Raw genomic sequence first — 24,835 nt, 5'->3', positions numbered from 1 at the left:
GAGGAAATTAAAGCAAGGAAAAAAAAGGGGGGGGGGGGGGAAAGACCAATGTAAATGGAATTTTCAGTTATTAAGGGCTTGACCCCCTGAGATACTCAGCAGGTTTTTCAAGGCAAGAAAAAATATGAGCTTACTGTGATTTTAGTGGCATAAGTCTAAGCCTATTCTCAGTAGTAATACTGCTGAAAAACATACCAGCAGGTTAAAGAGCATATTTTATGATATTCTATGAAGAGCAAGAGAAATGTAGGAAAAATACAACTTAAATTGTTCCTTGCAGCACACTACTAATGCATCTGTTTTCAAACTGCAGATAATTCAGGATGATCAGAAAATTAAGCACATGACATGTTTAAGAGAATTCCCAATTATTAAACTGAAAAAAGTGCCAGTAAGCAATAGTCCCTCTTAGGCTTCTTTTCAAGAAATTGTTGCTTTATTGCTATTATAAAATGGTACTTCTTAGCTCTACCAGTTTCTTTTTAGAAATTAGATTTGTGTACTTTTTAAGAAACCAAAACACATTAAATTTTAATATTACATGCAAAGTTTCAGAAAGAGATAGGACCAAACTTAATCTCTCTAAGATTAAAGATCTGTCTGAGCCTCTGTCAGTGAACATCCATAACACACTGAGGAAGCTGCTCATTTCCCAGTAAAAAACAATTTTTTATATGTTATATGCATGAATAGTATACAATGTGCCTATTTTCATTACTTAGAAATAAAGATAAACGTAGTAGATTTTTACTATCTACTTGTACTGATCACTGGATGTCATAAAATATTTTGTTAGGCATAGTTTTGGAAAAATTAGTAGCTTGGCAGGTGCCAGCCAAATGGTTTTGCAATCCTCACAAACTTCATCTCAGTAAAACGCTTGTGAGAGAAGCAGCTCCTCAGCCATCAGTGCTGGTTGGCCAGGTTTGCCTAGAAGTTATTTCCAAAATGAGTATCAAAACACAGGTATTGAAATAGTGAGAAAAACCAGGAGTAACATTATCCTTCCTGGTGCTGGAACAATGCCCCCCAAGTGTCTTGTAGAATGACATTTTTGAGAGTGAAGTCACAATCAGTAGCAAGAGAAACGTTTGAAACTAGGACAGCAGCACTGAAAAATGAAATCATCTCAGGGAAGGAGAGAAACAGCCTTCAAGAGAAGACAGGAAGCAAGGACTCAGTTCTCAACCGGCAGGTTACCTGCAGAAAAGACACCAGGGCATCTAGACACCATGAGAGGAACTCCATGCATGACTTCTGCCGAGCTTGGTAGGTGGAACTGTAGTGTTTGCAGGAAGGTTCAAATGGCCCTTAACCAACTCAATCCCAGGTCTGCACTTCATGTTAACAGTGCAGCAAAACCAGAAAGAAATGCTTATAGCTGAGAGCAGTCAGAATCACACTCAAAAGTTCTGAGATTACTGCCAACTTAATCGGAGGTACTCCTGAAGCAGTTTATGCCCTTGGGTTCTAAAGGGCAACTGATGTGAGTAGAGAGCTCAGCAGGAGCACAGGAGCCTTCTCACAGCACTGGTGATGCCTTCTGCACACAGTTGGAACTGGGCATAGAGGAGAGCATGGAAAAGCTGCAGAACAGTATCATTACACACACATCCATACAGATTAACCGGACGCTACAATTAATGTTGCAAATGCTTAATTTCAGTCCAGTACACTCCACAGAACACACAAGTCCCTGTAGAAAAGGCAGTGTGCTGCATGCCAAAGTAGACTCTGCTGGAGTTGAAAATGTTACTGTATTTAGCTCCCACCTCCGTGCTCCCATTCAGCAAACACTATTCTCTTAAAACATCAGTGTGCAGGGCAAGAGACAACAATTGGCAAACCCCAGAGATACACTGGCCTTGCGTGGTGGAAGCTCAAGCACCTGCCAGGGTTCCTTGCCAACATAATTAAAATTGTGCCATTATAGATTCTTCGGACAAGGTTTCAAATAAAGCATTTCCCACCTCATTTCCTGCCAAAATTCAGAAATGCAAGTCCACATTCATGCGTGCTTTGTGGCATGGCATACAACTTTTCATTCTCTTGGGGTTTTTTTCACTGATGCTGCTGCTTAAGGCAAGTGTTTAATACTGGAATGACCAAGCATAACTCCAACATCTGTTCTCCGAAGGAGGGGAAAACAAGACAAAAGAATAAACCATGCTCTTGTATTCCATCCCTTTACATTTCTCAATTAAAAAAAAAAAAAAAAAAAAGCAGGAATCCTTCTTGCTACTGAGAGCATCACTATCTCTTCCGTTACTCAAAAACCCAATATACAGAAAACCAAACTCCTAAAGTCTGATGGACACCTTTGTTGTTTCTTGACAAAGACTTACTGCACGGGTATATATATATAGGTGTAAGAGCTGCTGAACCTGATCACATTACACCTTTTGCCTGTATACCATAAAAATCACAGGGCTGAAAAGCTTAGAAATTGGGCAGCAATTTCTGCTTATACACAGTAACTCTCACGAAGACCAAGCAGTGACAACGCTTGTCCTCAAAGCCACTGATCCAAACCTGCTTTTTCAGAGCCTCTGGCATGTGTGTGGTACCTGACAAAGCTTCCCAAAATCTAAACCTCCCACATCTCTCTGTTCATGGAAACCAAAAGTCGGATGTGGACTAGTCCAACCTGGAGAACCTGTCTGAGACTGCGTCCTACAAATTAATTGAATAACTGTCAGTTAATGAGTGCCACTCAGTGGCACTCTCACTGGAGGCATGCCACAAAGCCTGAAGCCAGAAAAGGCTTGAAGGCAAATGGAGGTTCTTGGACAGCGAGCTAAAGCACCTTCCAGTGTCCTCTTTATGCCTTCCTTTTCTACCAGGATGCAACTGGATACAGCACATAAACCCAAGCAGTGTTGCCATGAGGGGCCAGGAAAGGATTAATAGCACCAGAGCCAGTGTCTCACTGCCACTGAAACCAAGAGAGCTGAGCTACAAGTCTGCATGGACAGCCCACTCCTTCTTTCTGTCAGACATGAGTCCTCTTTTGACAACTCCAGATGAGATCAATAAAGCTCTTCAGTGTGACACCTTATCCCCATTTCAGCTCTGAGCTCTCCCACTGCCATGAGAGCTCTCAGGAGAGAGCTGCAAACGAAGACCTTTAGTTAGTGTACCTCTCCTGAGACTGTTACGCATGATTGAATTTCATTACTAAATTGTTGAAACTAAATCCAGACTTTTGTCAGAAGCAGCTACGAATCCTATGACAGGTTCACTTAATTCTGTGGCTTTCAGAATGAATTCCATTTTTCTCAGGTTGAGAGTTAGTAGTGCTGGCATCTACAGCTCTTTTTTTCCTCATGTGGAGGAACAGAGATAAAGAGGTAAGGGATGGTGGCACCAAATGGTTAAAAAAAAAGAAAACAACAAAGAATTATAATTGCTCCTATGTGTGAAAAACAGAGTTGATGCACAGAGGCTCTGTACAACATGTGTACCTGACCTCCTGATGCTGTGATGGCACAGTTCCTACCTCTGGTAGGGGCTGCTGTAGCAAGCAAAACAAACAGCAAATACTTTTGACTCAAGAATGTGGCACAGGTTTCACTAAGCTTGGTGTCTGAGGCAGGCAGCTGCTGCACGACTGCAGTACCTCCCAACGCAAACACAACAGCTTTGGGATTACAGGATCTCAAGGTTTGCTATCAGGTAAATTTATAGCATGCCACTTACCCCCTGAAACCTGTGGGCAGGGATTGTCACAGAGGGAAGTGGCTCCCCCCTTTCCACTGAGGCTGAAATACTGCACCTTACCCTGGGAGAAGGCAGGGTGAGCAATCACCTGCCAGCAACCCACATCCTCACCTGGCATTAACTTGCTGGCAGAGCCATACCCTGAACAGCTCGTTCTTGAGACACCTCCCTTCTCCCAAGCAAGGAGGACTCTAATAAGCTATAGGAGGAATCAAAACTACACAAATGTTGAGAAAGCTGAACTCCATATTTAAAGTCCAGATCCATGTTTATTTTTGGTACTAACACTGCGACCCTTTCTATCTTCGCGCCTTCAAACACACACAGGGAAACTGCTCCTGTCTCCTGGGCTAGCTTACAATTCACTGTCTTTCTGAAAACTTTTTCATAGCTGTACAGTGACATTAAAAAAGAAAGGAAGAACAAGAGCACCCAGTAGCTGCCCAAGGTACTGAAGTGATGGCCACTGGGCTATGTCCAAAAGTCTCATTTTAAAGGCCACGTTTCTCCTGCACTCCATATTGTGTGCCTTTGAAGCAACTTTTCTAACCTGAATAAGTGGAACATTTTTGGTCCTTGTGTTCAAGGACCACTTGGATAAAAGTTTGGATAGTCCTTGAATCACAGAACTAAAGTGAGAAGATTCATGGGTGTCAGTTTTGACACTGCTCTAAATCTGCTTCAAGAGCAGTGACACGCTCTGTACCTGTGTCCCATTCTACCATCACTCTTCTATTTACAAAGAGCAGAGGAGCACTCTGGCATGCCAGAGAGGCTACCTGGAGAAACCAGAAACCATCAGTGGAAGTGTCAGAACATCATGAATGACTTGGACATTTGCATAGCTCAGTTCCTCTGTTTCATTCTACCTTACCTGCTCAAGTAAGGCTTCAAAACAAATAGGGGTCTGCTTAGTGCCATATAGATAGTCACATTCTAGAGAGAACATCTGTTACCGAAGAGCAGCACTGAAAATACAGACCAGGAGGATATGAGCTTTCAGCACATTAAGCATGTTCTGCATTGATCCAGTGACCTGGGGGCTGAAAGCTCCAGGTATCTCCTTACCTGACCTCAAAGCACTGGCTCCACCTCCATCTCTAACCAGGCAGAGCACTTAAAAGAACCAGCTGCATGCTAATAACTCCTGATGCCATCAGCTGTGCTCTGAACAGAATGAAGAATGAATTGCTCAAAACTTACCTGTAGCTTTTCCATGCAGGCTTGGAGGTGTGATTTAAAAGCATGGCTTAGAAGCATGTGAACTTTTTTATAGAGCTTAGAGGGAGCTTAAACAACTGGGCCTTTGTTTCAACTTGCATCATCAAGCGGGGTGGAAAATAAAAAGGATTATGTGACATGCAGAATAGTCACAGCTTTAGCCGTTAGTCACAGTTAAATTTCTTATAACTAGGAAGGGGGAAGAAAAGCCAATAACCAGAATGAATCAGTATAACCACTCCTACTCTGAGCTCCCTCACCACTATAAACAGCTGCTTAACTACTTGCTGGAGCAAGAGGCCTGTATTCTTAATTACAGAAATATGCTAAGATTCAGATTTCCTGCTCACACCCAGTAACTGGATTTGTTTGAAGGAAGGACTCTTTGTGCTTTATCCTGTGGGAAGTTGTTAACGCCCAGTTGTTTCCCCCTCGTATTCTCTCCTCACTGACTCCAGAGAGACCACTTCACATGAAAAAGAGTTTTTCTCAAGACAGGAATATTACAGCAGCATGCATGACACAGTAAATCCTGATGCATCCAAGAACTTTGTGACTGACACCTTTGGAATTCAGTAGCACTGGTTCCTATCTATACCGTTTTGGGTGTTTTTTACACATATTACGCGATGATTTTCAGAATAATTCAACATGTTATGGTTCATACAGACAGAGCATCCAGCTTGAGTTTAATGCATCTATTTTAACTTGGTTTAAACTTTCACAAACATCGCAACACAAGCACAGATTCCCATGAAAAGGAGTAAAGAGCCATATAAATTCCTTGGCGTGTAAGCAATTCTACTTATTTCCATAAGAGAAAACTGTTCTCAGATCCTTTCTGCACTAGGCAAGAGCTGCTAAATCTCACTTACCCACAATAGTAGAGCTGACATATATAACTGTTCTTTTTGTTCTCATGAGCAGTTATTTCCAGATTTGGGATTGGCTGGGCTTCAACCCAGAAAACAGACTTTTCATGGCAATCCCCAAATAACTTCAGAAGTTCAGAGGAATCAGGAAATATCCTAATTAGGAAAGGGGTCAAATTGATCTTGCCTGAAGTATTTGGCAGACCAAGCATCCCACATCTCCAGAATGCTCAAAGAATCCATCCCTCAATTTCTGCGAGGTTTCCAGCTGAGCGATACACTGACAAGCAGTGCTTTATCATGGCTAACCACGATCCATGCAGCAGTCAGGACAGACTCTTGATCATCCAGCACATTTTATAAATTGCAGCTGCACCCCTCCTACTGTGATTTATATTGTCATTACAGTCCAGCTACACCTCAAGTGTTAAGTCGTCCCCCTCCAACACCAGCTAGAGCACAAGGAAGAAAATGCTCTCACCAAGAAGGCCTTCTGACAGAAAGCCTTAGGGGACAGTTATTTCCAAATGGAAGTAGTCACACCGTGGACAGTCTGCAGAAAGATTTAGTTCTGCATTTGTTTCAAAACATTTGGAAAACCAATTTAGAAGGTCTTTACTTCTAGTGTCTGAGTGAATGACAGGAAATCTCACGGTTACCTCAGTTACCTGGTTACACAGTCCCATCCAAGCTCACTCCCTCAGCAGATCCTGATGCAGGAAAGTCCATCATGCTGTACAACACTGCTTGTGGTGAGGCACAACCTACCACTGTAAGCACATGGATGAGCACTCAGCAAACACATATTGTCATAGATTTGGTGTCCTGGCATATCCCATGGTGAACAGTTGAACCTTTGCCTCTGTTTCTGCGTTTATAAGAAGTACAAATAATATCCTGCCTCAGGATGGCACATGGATTACCAGTTACACTGTGGAGGAATTTGAAGAAACAGAGTATGTATACATTCACATCCTGTGAATATGGTCCTCAAGAACAACAGCCCTTTCACACCTCTGCCAGATAATGGCTTTTCACCTGTGGTTTCAAGACTGGTAGACTAAGACTGGGATACAAACATTTCCCCATTTCTTGTGCAGACAACGTATTTCAAAAGAGCTCCTTAACAGACAATAAAAAATAACTACTGCTGAAATACTTCAGGTCAGATGGCAAGGAGCACTTTCCCCGAGTACGAAAATTAGGCAAAGTTCTCTGCTGTCTTTCAGAGATGATGCCTGGGCTATTCACAAATACAGACTCGCAGGTATAGCAAGGATCTTCCCTTCTTATGTAACAAAAGAGTTTGCTGGTGGTGCTGCTCCTGTCACATCCTGCTGTGCTGGCTCAGTCACAGGGGAGATGCTCTCTCAACAGCCCTGGTGACAGAAGGTGGGAGCAGTACACGGTTCCCCCAGACATCATGAGAGGAGCCACCCCTGCACGTGTGAGCTCAGCTGTCTGGGAGGAACACGAGACCTGTGCTGAACAGTTACACGGCCCAGCAGCCCCTCACACGCAGGGATCACCTTACAGCTCAGCACCACAAGGGCTGGCTGTGCAAACAGTGTGCATAACCCACTTTGAGCATTGTCAAACAAACATGAAACTTGCCTGGGCAAGCTGGGACAGACAGGCTAAGAACAGTCTCTGCTCACTTCCCTGAAGTACATAACATGGGCAGCAATCCAGCTTTTGTAATGCCCAGCTTCCACACCCCTGGCTGGGCCTTCTGCTGGCATGGAAAGGGGATGGACAATTTCCTGTTTGCTTTCCAGTCACAGAAATCCTATTAAGCACAAACGTTTTCATCAAACCATTTCAAACGTTCCGACAAAACAACTGTATTACTCCTGCTGACAGCCACTGTTACACGCACTGTGGAAACATTTCAGCTAACTATGGGAATATTTCTTCCCAGGAATTGCTGTCTTAGGCAGGTTAACACCTAGATAAGAACTGCTGGCATAAGCATAGTCCAGAAAAATCTTAAGTAATGTTTCTGAGAAAGCGATGTCCAAGGAAGACCTGTGCCCCCCACACGGCTGACCACACAGGAACCCGCTTCCCCAACTGAGGACACTCAAAGGAATGTGGAAAACTTCTGTACCACAGCCACCGCAAGTTCTTCCATTTCCAGGCATTAATCCTGATTTTTGAGACCTCCCTTGAGCTTTGATTGGGTTTTCAGGGAAAGACACTTCCCTTTTTAATGTTCAGAGAAGCTGCTACAAGCAGCATGTCACAGCATGGGAAACTTTCAGACTAGCTGGAGGCAAATCCATGACCTCTTCATGGTCTCGAGGCAGCTAACACTAAGAAAAAAAGTTGGAAAGTTACAAAGAACTTGCCAAATTATTCTTCCAAGGACTTGCCTAAATCATATTAAAAAAATACACTCTTTGTGGACAGCAGCTAAAAGACCTAAATATGTTTTATAAGTGAGGGACAAATGTCTTTAAAATTCACTAAGCTAGTTGTCTCACAAACTGTATTGATTCACACTAGACTTTTCAAGTATTTTTCTTGCATGTTGTAGTCCAGTATTATTTCTTTAAAGAATTGCACACAGTTTTGGCAGCAAATCCCAAGGCAAAGAAATTTGGTGAAATTTGGCATGGAATTCAAACTGTGTCTTCACTAAGATCAAAGACTTGACAATTATTTTAAAACCAGCTTTATTGGTAACTAACAAACCATCTAATACCTGAAAATCCTAGTGAACACAAGCTATGTATGATTCCTTCTTATTCACTTATTATCTCTTTTTTTTCCTTGTATCCCAAACCTCCTTTTACAACCAAAAGCTAACTACAGCTCCACCTGTCATTGAACAAATTCCTGAAACTCCTTTTTTGGTGGGAGTCACATTAGTCCTCACCACATACAATCAAACCAGAGCTCATATTCATGTAACTGTTTTTCAGTCCCTTCTTGACATATCCAAGCCACAAGTAGGAGACCATCTAGAGCCAGCCCTGTGTTAATAGAAACAGCTAATGACAGGGTTGTTTTTTAAATTCAAACTCATGTATCATTCAGTGATTTTTGTTTCATCATTTCAATATTTGGAGTGTCATTTTTTCTTAGAAACAGAAAATGAAGCTCATAAAAACTGCTGGCACACTGTCTGCTTGGAGCCTGACTGAATTCTGAACAGTCAGGGTTGGAAACTGGGAACTGTGAAATGGAACTGCTGAAAATAGCAACTGGCTACTTTTGAGTTTCTGTAAGGTATGTGTTTGCAATGTACAACTGGCTCCATAAACAGGTGTCAGCTTCATCCAATTTAACCAAAGTCATGAAAACAACCCTTTCTGAGTAGTGTCAGAAGGCAGTAGTACCTCACCTAAAATATTCAAGTGTATTGACTGCATTAAATTTGACTGTTCAGGTTAACAGTTGTTTCTGATGTCGGCATAGTTATATTTTGTAGGCCTAAAATTTTCTGACCTATCGCAAAAGGGGCTCTTCAAGAATCAGAACAAAAAGTGCCCCCAAGTAAAATTCTAGTAACTTATGAAAGTGAGAAGGGTTAGGCAGTAAGAGAGCTCTAAAGGGAAAGAAGAAGCCTTAATTTATCAAGTTCAGAAACATAAATAGTACTGAAGCAATACAAGACGATGCCAGCCTGGAAGAAAGTGTTAGTTCAGGGAATGGAAAATAAAATTGTTCAGGTATTATAAAGAAATAACACATTGCTCAGAAAAAGCCTATTTTCAAAGTATGAGAAAAAGAGCAGAATTAAATGCTGGGCCCAAATAATGGCTTTAATAATGAAGGGCAATATTGAGTCATTGGTAATCAGTGTAATATTACATTTCAAAATCAAAGTCACCAGTAGCAGCAGTCAGAGACATGATACGTGTAACACAATATGGTTGTTAAAAATACAGGACCTCACTACACTGCCTTTGGCCAGGTCTAAGGCTCCACTGGAGTCAGGTTAGGTACACATAGAAGGATAGTGCCATTTTTAAACACATCCGTAAATACAGCCAAATAAATCAAAGAAAATCTGAAGTATTTTTTCCCACTGAAGTTATTTATTTTGGAAATGGTGCAAATAATAAGCCCAACCAGAGGAGTATAATCAATGAGGGAGACTTCACTCAGATGCTCAGAACAAGAAGTTCCAGTTTTGCCCTCCTAGAAGAGATGCCAAGGCATTTCCTTACCTGCAAGGGCTCCTATGAATATGTATATCTCTTTCCTGTGCAGTATGCCACGGATGAAGTATTCCCCTTAATGGGGGGTTTAATCTAAATGACCCCTGCTGTACTTGCTTCAGCAGCCAGAATAAATCTGTGCAATCTTCTTCCTTGCACAACTACCCACATCACATCTGTCTTTTCTCTTTCAAAGGCTGAAAAAAAGGCACAGGTGGCAAGAGAAGAGAAGAGGCAAAGAACAGAAGAAGGTAATCCTGTCTTTTGTGATTTAAGGCATGTTAACAGAAGGGATGGTTTACTGATTATGGTTATACTCAGAGATTCCTGTTCTGCTTGTGCTTTTGTCTATCTCCACCAGGAAAGTGAAAGCTGTCAGGAAATTGGTGAGTCAGCATGCTGCTGTTGTTTCTCTTAGCTGTGAGGCATTGATTTTTTTCCTGATGCTTTGATATAGGGTCACAGGTATCCGAACTAAAATCTTTACTGAGAGCAAGGAGGTCATGGCAGCAAGAGCTGTTAGTTTAAACAAAAAAAGTCAATTCTATTTCTACAGTATTTGTTTGGACGTTTAAATTTTCTGAGAGAGTTGAGAGGAAAAAAAATACAAACCCCACTTTTTTATTTAAGCTGTTTAAGATAAAAATTGCTTTTTTAAATCTTATTTTTTATGCAATGCTTTTCACAAAATCTTTCAAAAGTTGCTGAGGATTTCACTGTAATCAGGTACCTTATATGTGTGTATAATTAACACAAGAACTAAGGCTAAAATATAGAGTAACTCCAATATATGGAAGAAGCAGCACTTTGAAATCTTTAGCACTCGTCCAGAAACAAGGTCCCTTTCAATATATCTGAAATTTGTGCAAAGTTACCACACATTTTGAAACCCTAAGCAATGGTATTTGGCAGAAAAATCTCAAATCATCTTGTTAGTACTTGAAGATTAACATTAAGCAGAAGGAAATTTGGTCTATTTAAGAAAAAAAAATGCAAAGGCTGCTCAGGAAGCTCTGAGGTTTCCCCCCCATGTAGAAGAGGTCCATAAAAGCAATGATAGTATTCCAATCTGCAGTGAGGTACAATCAAAGAATCTCTGCTTAACAGGCTATAGATTAGTTATGAAATAAAACACAGAGTCAGACCATAAAAAGTTAATTGCAAATAACTGTTTTCTTGTTTAAATCGGCAGGAAAATCTGAAATATTTCCTCTAGAAAAACATAGGTGAGCTACAATGTAGAATTTACCATTAATAGGCTGGAAGGAAGGGAAAAACAGAGCCAAGCAATAATAACAAGTGAGGAAACCAGTGGCTTCTGAAAGAGACAAAGTGATTGGGCAGGAAAGGCTGTACATTAACATGAAAGTCTGAGATTTATGGTCAAAGCCAGCTTTAAGACAGACCCCTTAAGTGTCTTTAGACTGAAATGAAGGCACAGACCTAAAGCCTGAAATTAATATAACACCAGGTGCTATTTACTATAAATTTTTAAGAGGCTTTGAGATACACAGGTGAAAGAATAATATAATTAGTACTGCTAAAAAGTTCAGGTTACAGCTAAAGGTGAGCAACAGGACCCTCTTAACCCTTTCTGGATGCACCACTGAAAAAGAGATGCCTCAGAACATCTCATAACCTTAGCCTTATTCAGCAGTTTATAGGGATGAAACACATCCAGTTTAGTGTATTGTACTTCTGAGGCTAAGCACAGAAATGACATTGATTTACACCATTTAATAAATGTAGAAACAACCAAACCCTATTAAGTGTACATTGTGCTTTTCATCTGATGACTTCTCTCTGTGTGGACCTTTCCTGAAAACCCTTTTTCCACTCACAAGAGATCTCAGGCTCCAACAGACATGCATGGGGAAATAGCTCCTCCTTTGGTAGTAACACACAGGACTGTCTGAAGCATCCTCTTCAGCTCTCAGACTTGACATGCTACAGTACAGGGGTGTTTAAGGCTCTTTGTGCCTTCGTGACAACAATCTCCAAAGGACTCTTCAGAGAGATTCTCAGCTCTGGATTTCCAGCAGAGTACTCTGCTATGGAAACAGGAAGGGGGAACAAAACTGCATCAAACAGTGATTACAGAAACTGTGTTGCCTTGAGTGTATGCTAGTGGTATTTTTTCATTATCATTCTACTTCAATTCCTTTAGAAAAAGTAGAGGGTGTTTTTGTGCTTGTTTGTTTGGTTTTAAGGTCAACCATCATTGGTGAAACAAGCAAGTTTGTAATGGGCTACTTCAGCTCTGTGTTCTTCCTGTACTTTGTTTATTCTCCAAACACAGTAACGTCTTAGTTTGTGAAGGTCTTTGCTTCTGATGCAGGAGTATCAGTCCCTTCCATCCACATCAAGCAAAACTTCATCAAAAATCTTGACTTGGCAGCTATCACAATTGTGATTATTAGGAATTAAAAGACCATGCTTCATCTTTGCTTGACAAAGCCCAATTTCAGTCAATAATGGAAAATTTCTCTCTGTTCTAGTACTTTGTGGAAATACAAGCATAAACAAAGCTTTGTGGAGTTAGACTATGTCACTTTGGCTTTCTAAAGCCAGCACAAACCCAAGTGTTCGCTGACAAAACATTACTTTTTCAAGCATTACATCCACAAATTTGGTAAAATTGCTTCCAAATAATTGGAAGTTTAAAATAAAGAGACATAAACCAGAGATTTTGGTTCTCTCTGACTGCCTGAAGGCAATTGTCCATGCTGCTTTCCCACTTTCTAAGATATACAAAAGCCATAACCTGTAAAAGACAGCAGAATGTATAGTAGGGACACTCTAGGTGTATGTCATACATTCGATAAGACAGCTATTTCTAAGCAAATTTAAAATCAAGTGTGTTCTCTCATTGCAGTCACTCTTTGCTTCCAGGTCAAAGTACCCAGAAGAGCACAGCCACAACCCCTTTTGACTAGCTTTATCTTGATTCTTCTGGGGCTCTGCTTGTCACTCCAAACTTCTGGGATAGGAACACGCTGGCAAGGAGTCATCAAGGACTCTGGTGCCAGCCAGAAGTGTGGGCATTACGGACAAATATGACTCAGGTAAGGCACATCGATCTCACCTATAAAATGAACTCAGGAGGAAGTTTTCTTAAATACCTCCAGGCCTGCATGTCCTGAATTACTTTCTAGAAAATGCATCCCAGGCTACACTCCTCCAATTTCTACAACAGGCAGCCAAAAGCTTCTGCTTGACTGCTGAACAAGCCCATTAAACCTAACCCCACAAATCACTGCGGGAAGGGGCCACAAGAGGAGGAAGGAGAAGGAGCCAAGGCCCAGGGAGAGGGCAGTCCTGCAACGAGCTCCAGTTACAGCTTCATCTTCTCCAGCAGTGCTTTCTCAAGAGGTAATACGACCTCATCCAGTTCATGTTCTAACATCCAACTAAAGACCTTCCCCAGCTTCCCGGAGGGAAGAGTCCTCACCCCACACCCCCAGCAGTGCTCCCTCCCCCAGGCACACCACGTAATTCTGCTGCTGTTCTACCAGGCAACATCAAATTCCCATGTTTGCACATCTCATGCCAGTTCTCACCTAAAGCCCCTACAGCACTAATGAACTCCAAATTCCTTTCATCACAGATTTCTTCCGAGATGCAGCATAAAGCTGACAAGGTGGCATTGCTAAGATCATCAGTTTGTATCGCTCACTGAGCATTCAGCATCTCACGCTGACAAACCAGGACCCTTCAGCAGAGCCTTGAAAACCGGGCTTGGCATTGCTTTGGCCGAGAAGTGTCACATAAAATGTTCCAAACTCTAAGAGCTGAGTAATGAACCTCAGAAGCGTTTGGCTGCACTAGCACGGTGGAACCCATCCACTGTGCATCTACAGTGGACCATTCCTTAATGATTCTCCTTACAATGGGAGTATATAGCAAAGCATCCAGTTCAGTTATTAACAAAATTCAAGCCAGCTCTTCTAAAGTAATTACTTTTAAATTGTCGTTAAAGAAAAAAGAAAGGAATGAACCAAAGAGAAAAAGAATAGAAAAACAACAGAAAAAAAGAAAGAGGATATTATTACTCTGAATACTGAACACTTTTATTTGTAGAGCAGGAAATGATAAACAGAAAAAGGCAAAATCTGAGGTCTAGGCAAAGAGTGTTTGCAAACTTCTAAGCAAGAAAAACAAAGTTACAATGATGGAACTTTGGTTTAAAGATTAATGAAAAACAGTCAAACGTATCCTTTTCAAAAATCAGGTCACACACAAATATACACACATCCTTTTGCTTTGTCAACAACAGCACCAAAACCCAGTAACAATTAAACCTGGCACACCAGCCAAAAGTCTCAAGCTTAGATAAATACGTACCTCAAAGTTAAGGCAGCTATTTGAAGAGTTCCAACTTTCAGCTACTTCTGGTAACTATGTCAAATTTAAAGATTTTCACTACAAAACTACCTGGCCTTTTAGAATTGTTTGGCTGGGAAAGACCAGCCTGGCTTTGTTGGGTGAGCAGAACCAGGTGCAAAAAGTTTCCTATGAGACCAGTAGGATTTAAAATACTTCACATGCTAAAGGTTTGAGAGATGACCCAGGTTACTGAAAATAGCTTTATATTGATATTTCTCCACGTGTCTTTAAGAGAAAGAAGTCTGAGGCGAACTGGTGAGTGGAAAAAAATGCCCCTTGCTCCCTGCAGACAGGTATTTCTCAATCCCCAACACACACAGATCCAAAAAGAATGACAAGCCCAAGCTTTTAAAAAGTGCTAATATTATAAAATTGATTTGGTAAAGCTTTTCATTCTCAAACAGTTGGTTTCTTGACAATGTGTCTCTGCAGCTCCTAAGCACACATATAATAAAAACCTCATCAAGAACAGATCCCTGCAATGGGACAGATACGTAGTCAGAAGCTGTGAAAGTTCACACTTCAGAAAAATCAAACTAACAAACTGCTGAGCCCTGTTAATTGTTTCTTTAAAAAAACCCAACCCAAAACATAAGCTGTAAATAGCTAATCATAGAGATTGTTGACTGATCTGTTTAGCAGCAGGTTTTACTAACCTGCCATGGATTTCTTACATAAAAGTATGTGGATTACAAATTTTTTTTTTCTTTCTTCACGTATGAAACCTTGAGAAAAAATACCTAAATCGGAAGCATGCGCAAAGTTTTGTCATTTTTGTCCACAGCTGAACTCAGAAACCAAACTTCTATGACAGACTAGCACATACAGAAAACCATAGCAGAAAAGCCAAGGCTAAGCTGATGTCTTGAGGCAGCTCACTAAAAAAAAAAAAATAAAAAAAAATTAAGAAATCTACATGGTGCTTGCAAGAGACTAACAGAAGGCAGAGCGTGTGTGTGAGCTGGGGGAGCACAGAGCCAGTAATGCCCAACCAACACTCTACCAGTTACATGGGTTCACAGATTTTCCTAATTCTGGAAGTCAAATTAAAGAAATGAGTTTGGCTTTTTTTTTTTTCAGAATCAACTGAAGAGATTTGATCTCTCATATTTTAAGTGAAACAAATTGGAGGGAGCAGTTCACAGAAACTGCTTAGTTTCTGCTTGCTGAAATACCAGCATGGTGACTCAAGGCATGCATCCTAATTTTGCTTCTTTTTTAAAAAAGTCTTTTGCAACAGCACAAGGAATAATTAGGCCTCCATTCCCCAAATCTTGGAATTTGCCCTCCACTAAAGCCATGAAGAGAACTGCAGCTAAGTGACTTAACTGATAAGCACAGCCAACTTCAGAGTTCCTTGGAATCCCAAGTTTTACAACCCCCAAACAAATCAATCTTTCTTCTACTGGCTGTGTATAAAACATAACATTTGCTTCAAGAAGTCCAGAAGCCTTTTGAATACAAAACAGGAAAGCCACTAGGAGGGGGTGGGAACCAGTAGTTTTTCAGAGTGCTGACCCATTGGACCTAACACACCCATCCCTAACACTTACTGCATCAATGTGGAAGAAAGAAAGAAAAAGAGAAAAAATGCAGCCTTTGGCAATCTAGGGCTCCAAATCATTAAATGTAACACAGAACAACTGAACAATGAAGAAAGTTGAATTGCATTGCAAATTTATGTTCCATGCCCAGGTTATGGAATGTAGTGCAATAGGGCACTGGGCAGCAACAGAACTCCATTCCTTACAAAGGGAACAGCTTGAACCTCATGATTTGTGCATGTGGGCAATACTGAATGACCTTCATGCTTTCCAGCATTCACTGGAAGGCAGATTTATTTGTAATCACAAGTCAGCTGTTTTGTTTTTGGGGACAAACATATATTTGAAAGAGCAAAGCTTTAAACTTTGCACTAAGTAGCAAATGCAGAAGCCAATACATTAGCTTTAAAAGCTGAATTTGAAGACTACACTCCAAAATCCAGATTAGAATCTGAGAGAACCCTGACAGAATGGTAGTTTGCTGCTGCTTCTTCTGTTTCCTTTGAGAGAGATATGTTCATAGTTTAGTTATGTCCATAGTTCAGTTCCATTATAAAACAGTAGCCTCTCTAGCATATACCTTCTGTAAAAACATGTCCCATTTCAACATAAGAGATCCAACACTCACAATGGACAAACAAAGTGATATTGCTCTTACTGTAATGGACATAATACAAGACTATCTGTATTTTAACAAAGAAAAACCATTACATTTTTATTTTAAACAAACATTGCCTGTCTCTTATTTGCAATTTTCTTAGGCATGAAATAAATCCCATTCTGGATAAGGTGCTAACTGCAGTACAACAGAGCTGGACCCTAGGACAGTATTATTAAAATAACCAGCAGCTGGTTGCACTAAAACCATCTCCAGGATACAATGAACAGTAAATTCTGGGTTTTGTTTAACAGACCAAGGTGATAAACCATAGATTATCTAAAGCTTCCACATCCTAGTTCTTGAACTCCTGGAAAAGAAGTTCTAACTTAGATTTAAAGGAAGTCAAGAGACAACATTAAGCACAACTATTTCTTGATATGCAGAGACATGAGGGAATGGGACAGGATTAGTGATTTTTCCTGCACATCCAATAATCAAGACAATTAAGAAGCATGTGGAAGCATATAGCTCCTGATATTCCCAAACAAATGGCAAGGAGAATCTTATTTACAAGCATGTGAGATGAAGCAATGGACTTCTGATTCTCAACTTCCTATGAGCAGCTGTAAGGAATTTAATTGCTACCTCACAACTTGACATGCCCCTTTCTCAGGTACCTATACAAAATACCCAGCTGCTGAACAGAAGAAAGTTGAATACTGAACACGTAACAGATTTTAATACAAAATTGCCAGCGGAAGTACACAAGGCTCTGAGACAATCCATAAACGCACACAGGTCTTTATAGAAGGTTAATGGTTTGCTAGCCAAGTGCCAAGGTCCATAAAACAGGTAATTTTTCTTTCTTTTTAAAATCAGATTTGAACTTTGTGCATTTTTCCTAACAACACTTCACTGAAACCTCAGCAGCAACTAGATGGGCAGAAGATATTTTACTTATAGGTATTCTCAAACACCTAATTAATAAGAGAGCACAGGAAAGCCTCAACCCTTCAGCTACATACTTCAGTTTGCCGCTGCTGGGTCAGGCAGCATGACAGCAGTTTGAGCATACTTGGATGACTAACACTGAAACGGGTTGAAAACAGCAGCAATCATGACAGAGACAATAAAGAACCCCAGCAATCGCACACAGCTCCAAGGGGAAAAAAAAAAATCACTAAACATTGCTTTTAAAAAACACTGAGAAAACACAGTTCTGATGCCCAAACATACTTTCTTAAAGGCCACTTTTCATTGAAGGGATTATGGATGATATTGACAACATACGTATAAAAAAAGCAGATGGCATAAGCAAATATTAGCATGAGATCTCAGGCACCTTAAAGAATGAAACTTTAAGGCAAACAAGGTTACAAAGTATCGTAATAAAACAACTAATTTGTCAAAGGAATGTGCATAGTGTTAAAAATAGCGATAATTTAAAAAACTGTCTTGTGAAATGAAAGACACAACAGAATATTGAGCTAAAAGAACATAATCTTTTGGAGATCTTAATATACACCACTGTCTTTACTACAGCGCTTCAAACAGAAAATTCCTCTGAAGCTTACAATTCATGAAGACGCCAAGGCAGAGAAATGATGGGCTAAGAGGGCAGAAATACACTAGGTGTTCCACAGGGATGCACAGAGGGGTGCTTTAGGATGGCTCTCCCTCTCTCCCTGGTGCACGTATGAAGGACACTCAAGGAACACATACAAGGTAGCTGCCTTCCCCAAGAGAGTTCACCTCAGGTCTCCCATCAAGATAAACAGCAAGGAACATAAAAAAGGTGATTAAGGAGTGTTTCCTGCAATGTGCAAAAAACTGTGTGCAGACTGGGGGGAGCAAAGCAAGGAGGTAAGCGTGAGCACTGGTGGGCTCGTGTGCCTCGCCTCGGTTGCACTGGCGAACAATTTCAGCTGGAGGAAAAGGAGTGCACAGGTTAGGGCAAAGCTGGTTACAAGGACAAGCTTGAGACTAGGGGTATGGTGTAAAGCGTTCTTAAAAGGTGGCAAGTGATGTCTGAGGGGAAGACTAAATGTTTAAAAGAGAGAGTAAACAGCACAAAGAAATGGTCTTCATAAAGGGTCCACAGAGGCTGCTAGAGCAGAAGACCATGGGCTTGAGGGTGCAGTGTACGAGGTGCGTGGGAGGGAAAGAGCAGGAAATTTACAGGAGGAAGGTGCAGGGCACAGCCTGGAGGACGGGAGGGGAGGACAGGTGAACCAGCTGAGGAAAGGTTCAGGGCAGGTTGAGGCACAGCACACCGGCAGCGTGCTGCAGCGCATGGCAGGGGCTCAGCGGAGGAAGGGCCGGGGCAGGCGGTGGCGGCGGAGGGGAGCCGGCCCGAGCGAGGGGCAGCGCGGCGGGCAGGGGCACGGCGAAGGGCCGCTGGTACCTGGGCGTCTTGGCGGCGGCGCTCTCCCGGCGGTCCAGCACTCCGGGCACGCAGTTGGTGAGCTCGGTCCAGTCGGCGTGCAGCCCGCAGCTCCAGCCCGTGGAGAAGCGCGAGAAGAGCCAGGTCTCCCGGCGGTTGGGCCGGTAGCAGGTGCACTTCTTCTGCCCGGGCCGGCAGTCGCACGGCACCTCCAGCCGCACGTTCTGCACCAGGTGGCGGCCGAAGGTGGTGCCGCCGGTCTTCTGGATGTGCAGAAAGACGATCACGTCCTCGCCCTTCATGTCGAACGCGAGCTCCCGCTCCAGCTCCCGCACGGGGAAGTAATACTTCTTCACGTAGTGCGGGTCCGGCGTGGGAAAGAGGTCCAGCTCCTCCGAGTAGGAGCGGCCGCTGGGGGAACCCAGGCTCAGCCCCGGCCCCACGTACTGGTACAGGATAAGCATGAAGCACACCGAGACGGCCACGATCAGCAAGAACTTGCTGGTCCTCTCAACCATGGTCCTTCCCGCACGCTTCATGTGTCACCATCTCCCGGGGCTGCCAGCGCTGGGCAGACTGCGGCGGTGCCGGGGGGTGGGCGGCGGAGCTTCGGCGTCTGTGCCAGCCGCCTCCCCCGGCTGCTCCCCGGAGCAGAGCCTTCCCCGGGGGCGGCGGGCCGCTCCCTGGGTCGCCTCGGCTCGCCGCCGTGCCCGCCCGCCCCGCCGCGGGCAGCGCCGGGAGCGGGGCAGGGGCAGCCCGCAGCCAGCCGCTCCGGAGGCGCCGCGGCTCAGCAGCGAACTTGGGAGAGAGGGGCAGGAGGGGGGCGGAGAGCGACCGAAAGGCAAGAACCAGCCCCCTCCCGCCCTCCCTCCCCGCGCTTCAGGAAGCCACCCCCATTCCGGCGCTGCCTCCGCCGTGCCCCAGCCCCCGCGGCACCGGCGCGGCTGTGCCCGCCCCCGCCGCCGGCTGCGCCCGGGCTCGGCTCGGCTGGGCTCGGCTCGGCCGGCAGCGAGCGCTTCCTGGCCGCGCCGCCCCGCCCGGCATGCACAGCGCCGCCCGCGCCGCCCCGCGCCCGCGGCCACGCTCCGACCGGCGGCGGCCCCGCCCGAGCCCCGCTCCGCTCCCGGCACCGCTCCCGGCTCCGCTCCCGGCTCCGCTCCCGGCACCGCTCCCGGCACCGCTCCCCCGCAGCGCGCCGCGGGCCCCGCCGGAATCACCGCCACTGCGGACCTAGGTGGGCTGCGAGGCGGCTGCGGCTCCCCGAAGCACTCGGCTCTTAGCGCTTCCAGGGTCAGCCTTTATGTGCCGCCTTAAAATTAATCCCGAAAAGCTGAGCTCGGCGCTCCTCGGGGGCTAAATTCCTACTCCCTCTGTGAGACAACAGTATTAGTGACGAGAATGTTTGCAGGGGAAAAGGATTGGGTCTTCCCGCATGTGTCTGCTCCCGCTGTGGCCGCCACATGGGCCACCGCAAGCCTCTAGTTGCAATGTCGCAACTGGATGCAAGAGGAAAATGCTCCGGCCGCACGGAGGGTGATGATGGCTGTGAGCTGGAAGAAGCCTGGGCACACCATCAGCCACGGAATGTGTAAATAATAGTAATAGGTGAAGCTGAGGCAAAAATCGTCAGAGGTGTTATTTATAGCGAACTTTCCCAGCGAAATGCTTTGTGCTGCTCAGTCAGGCGGACTCCATCCAGCAGCGGGGCTGCTGCAGGGTTTGTTTGCAATCTAAGTCTCCCAAATGAAGCAAAGCGTTGGGAACGCCGGGAAGTGCCCGGCACGGAGCCGGCTTACAGCGATCTCCTCTGTCGGGCAGCACTTAGCAGGGGGAGATGTTGCTGCGAGGATCGGTGCGATCCGGATCCGCAGAGCCCGGCCGGTGTGCTCGGAGCCAGGCATCCCCTTAGCGGAGCGGTAAGGGCAGGCAGGTCCCGCGGCTCGTCTGTCAGCCCGGGGCCGAAATGCAGATGGGGGTCACTGCCACCAAGTATCCAGGGAACCCCTGGAAATCACCATTTGGTGCCTCTCTTCTCTGACTGTAAACGGAGGAGGAAACGTGGCCCCATGTCAAAGAGTGAGGCTAAATGTAGTGGCAGTCATGCTGCCACCTCATCGAGACACGAGTTGTTGTCTATGCAGAATAAACGATACGGACAATTGTTAATTTCTAGCCAAAAAGAGTCTAACTGAAATGCCCTATTCTCCTGTCATTACTGCTGTTGGAGAAAGTTTCCTTAAACTTCTGGTGCTTTTTAAAATAGAAGTTACAACTAGATTTTAGCGCTCCAGCACTGAAATATTCCACCAGGTTACATTTTTTAATCCAAGTTACGCCTTATGTAAATGTAAAGGAATTCATGCCGATGGGTCATTGTTAAACACTGGGTCAAATTTACAACGGCCAAGGAGGAAATGAGATCCTGGATTTTCATTTGAACACCCTGACAGATAAAACTGCTACATTTTGAGATGGCTGCATTACTCACAAGTTATGGAGCCCCAGTGAGTTACGCAGTTCTTCCCAAACAAGTAACAATAAAATGTTTATAGCACCCAAAAGCATCATATGTTGTGTTCAAACCATTTATTCTGTTTGATATTTTCCTCTTAAAAGTCTACTTCTGGTTCTCCTCATGTAGGTTAGTTACTCCAGAAACAATGATGTCATTCTTATGCACAGAGTTCAGCTACACTGAGAAGCAGAGCATAAACCTAATTTACACGTTTGAAATTTGTATGACAGTTTGAGAAATACAGGCATATACATGAGGTTTACATACATGGTTGCACTACACATTGCAGCATAAAAAACACAGAGCAGATTTTTTGATTGTAATGTGTTTGCCTACAGTTCTAAACATACAAGTATTTAGAAATGCCAGAACTGTGGAGAAATCAGCCATTAAATTATTTCCAGTTACATGAGCAATTGGTAATGAATTGTTTTAAACTCTAAGGTATAAAATATTTTGCTCTTTTCATTAGTTATACAGATGGAGATATTTCATTACAGATTTGTATTTGTGGTAAATATAGTGCCCGTTAGTTTGTGAAAGAACATACTAAAATTCAATCCATGTAAGATAAACAGACCACAAAGGAAAATACAGAGTTATGGCTGAAAGTGCTGTTTTCTTTACTGCAGCACCTTCATCTAAAAGTGGGTTTTGGGGAACATGCTGGAAGCATTAGGGAAGGACTATACCCTTCTGATTTACACTTACACAATTACCGCCATCCTGCCTTGGAGACACTGCATTGACTCAGGGGTCAGTGCTTTTATTTTTACGAAATGCTTTGGAATCCTTCCCTGATAATTCTATATGCTGCTCTGAAATGCTGCTATTTTAAAGGTTCTTGCAGATGTGACTCACCTAAAATGATCACTTAAGCAAATACTTAAATCACTCTCTATTTATGCTCAAAATTCCACTGAAGACAATGATAGAGTAATTCTTCACTGCATGGGGAGTTAAACATCAGGTACTACATCAGTGCTGGTTTAGACCAGCACGTTTTGTGGACAAGAGAAGATCCAAGTAGAGTTAAAATAACAAGATCTACACTTTCCCTAGCTTCTGCATTGGAAACAACATTGTAAAGGGGTGAGAAATCTGACAAATGCAAGTTGTTACTGCTACCTCCTGTTACATACTGTAACTGCCTGTTTAGTCTGTGAGTTTCCCTCCTCCATGCATTTAGCCATTATCCATCTTTCCAAGCTGAATCTTCCACTCTCAGGCCAGACCTCCCTAGGCTTTCCTACGTCTTATCTGGAATTCACCACCCTAGGTCTGACTAGCTCCAGAAGCAAAGCTCTATTTCCTGTGAAGCAGTGAGACTGTCATTCTGCAATCATCAAGATGCCTAAAATCTAAATATTTGTATAAAAAGCATTTTAGAGGGGGGAAAAAGTTGTATTTTTATCTCTTGAGTGTGGGCTAGAGGAGCTGCATTTCAGATTTTCTCTCCACGTTCTTCTAGGCAGATGCAAACAAAAGACCACCCCATACCCCACTGGAAAAGTTCTCTGACATTTTAGTGTCTATCTAATCCTTTGCATCCTTCCACTCCAGATCTGTGTCAGACTGAGCAGAACCCTCTTACACAAGCAAATGGAAAGATTATGTTTGGCACTTTTGTAGGAATCCAGTTGATCTAGGAGCATAATCTGTGCTGATTTTCAGTGATTTTCACATGACTAAGTTCCTTCGGGCACATTTGAAAGGCCTATGGCTTTTGTACACTCCCTAGCACTAAGCTGTATTTGTGAAGGAACTAACTTTGAATTCTCACTACAAAATAATTCCTATACTAGCTAAGTTACCTAAGCTTGGTCTACACTCAGCCACTTTCCTGGCTTTCCTTTTTCTTGATTTATTTGTGGTAAGACCTTGCTAGGAGTCAGCTACAAGGATTAGAGATCTTTGTAGAGATAACAAGAAATAAACACAAATTTTGCAAAAGCAGTTGGAAGGTATTTTATCATTGCTTGCTTCTGGCCATGGGATGCCTAAATATTTATGTTAAATCTACTAAAATATTCTAATCTAATCTAATAAAAAAAATTAATAAAATATTAACATGTGAGTTAACACTAGGTGAGGACAAACTCGGGTATCGTGAGAGTATGGCTTATTACAGGAAACCTCCCATGAGAAAACAAGAGTAAGAAACGTGTAAACCACACACCACCTCTGCCACCAAAACCTCATGCAATACTTATCTCAAAGCTTAATAAATAAATAGTAGCTTTATTAGGCAAGGGAAGTCTAAAGGCTTCTTGACTCAGAAGATACAACAGTCTGCTGCGAACTAGTATAACTTAGTTAACCAAAACATTACCAAAAAAATCCTCTTTAAACACTTGCAAACCCTAAGAAATACCTCAAGAAATGTTTTATCCTTAAATAAAGTTCTACTACTTTTTAAGAAAAAAATGTTTGTATCTACTTTGTTTCCAGAGGATAAACTCCCCATTACCCCAAATAGTTGAGACAAACCATTTGTTATCCCACTTTAGCTGTTTGGGTTTATAGCCCGGCTCCTTTAGGGAGAGTGGGCATGTGATGCTCATTTGCTTTGCTGATGTGTGTGTGTGTACTCAATATACTGAGTGAATGGTGAGGAGTCACAAATCACAGACTGTAGTCCTTGGCCTGTAATATCAACATTCCAACCTGCAGCAAAATGTAGAACTCTTGTTTTTCTAATGTGAACTGGTTTTGCTTGTCCACTGCTCTTGCAGCATCAGTGGCCAGCCATGCACATTTGCACAGAGTGGCAGCACTCACATATCATTTTCCTGTGATACTCGCACTCCCAGTTGGAAACCTGTAGCAGTTTGTAAACTCTAGTGTAAATACTCTGTGGTTCCACTCCTAATGCTGTAGGTTAGTCACAACCCCACAGAGTTCTCACAGCCAGCAAGGTGATCACTGATCCCTGAGTACAGCATGGTTCCACTTAATTCAAGGAAGCAGGCACTGAATGATGCCAAAATCTCTTAGACTCACCAAACCTGGTTCTGATTTCAGCTCTTGCACTGCTTTTGGGGACTGCTGGAAAGATCTGCTGTTTGAAAGGTACCAAAGACAGTCTTAGAAACCGTGGGAGAAACCAAAACAGTGAAGGCACTATCAGCTGTCCTAAACAAAGGAAAGTGTAACTTCAGCAGCTACGGAGATGAAATCTGTGTTTTCAAACTACATTCACAGACTGTGTGTTTGTGATATAATCCTGCTCCCTCCTCTCACATGGATGCTGTGGATCTGTACACCTGTGGCTTAGCAGGATGTCAGCTTATGACTGGTGAGACGGAGCTAGTTACTTAATAATTGTATTTTCTCTCTTGCAAAGGGAAGATGATTGAAACAGACCCACTGCAAAAGCCTCCATGAGCAGATCAGTTCTCTGAGACCTCATGTGATAAGCAAC

The 24,835-nt window shown here is 43.1% G+C and overlaps 1 protein-coding gene across 1 annotated transcript in view; it reads right to left on the bottom strand.

Moving 5' to 3' along the window:
• Positions 1 to 19,744, bottom strand: part of HS6ST1 (heparan sulfate 6-O-sulfotransferase 1) — a 186,466-nt gene extending 166,722 nt beyond the window's left edge. The window contains exon 1 of the mRNA XM_032119276.1: positions 18,918 to 19,744. Coding sequence (XP_031975167.1) covers positions 18,918 to 19,435 — 518 coding nt within the window. The 5' untranslated portion in view covers positions 19,436 to 19,744. The remainder of the gene's footprint in view (positions 1 to 18,917) is intronic.
• Between the last annotated feature and the right edge of the window lie 5,091 nt (positions 19,745 to 24,835).

Source organism: Corvus moneduloides, chromosome 10 (assembly GCF_009650955.1).
Source record: "Corvus moneduloides isolate bCorMon1 chromosome 10, bCorMon1.pri, whole genome shotgun sequence".
Lineage (NCBI taxonomy): Eukaryota > Metazoa > Chordata > Aves > Passeriformes > Corvidae > Corvus > Corvus moneduloides.
This window is presented reverse-complemented; position numbering and strand designations above follow the sequence as displayed.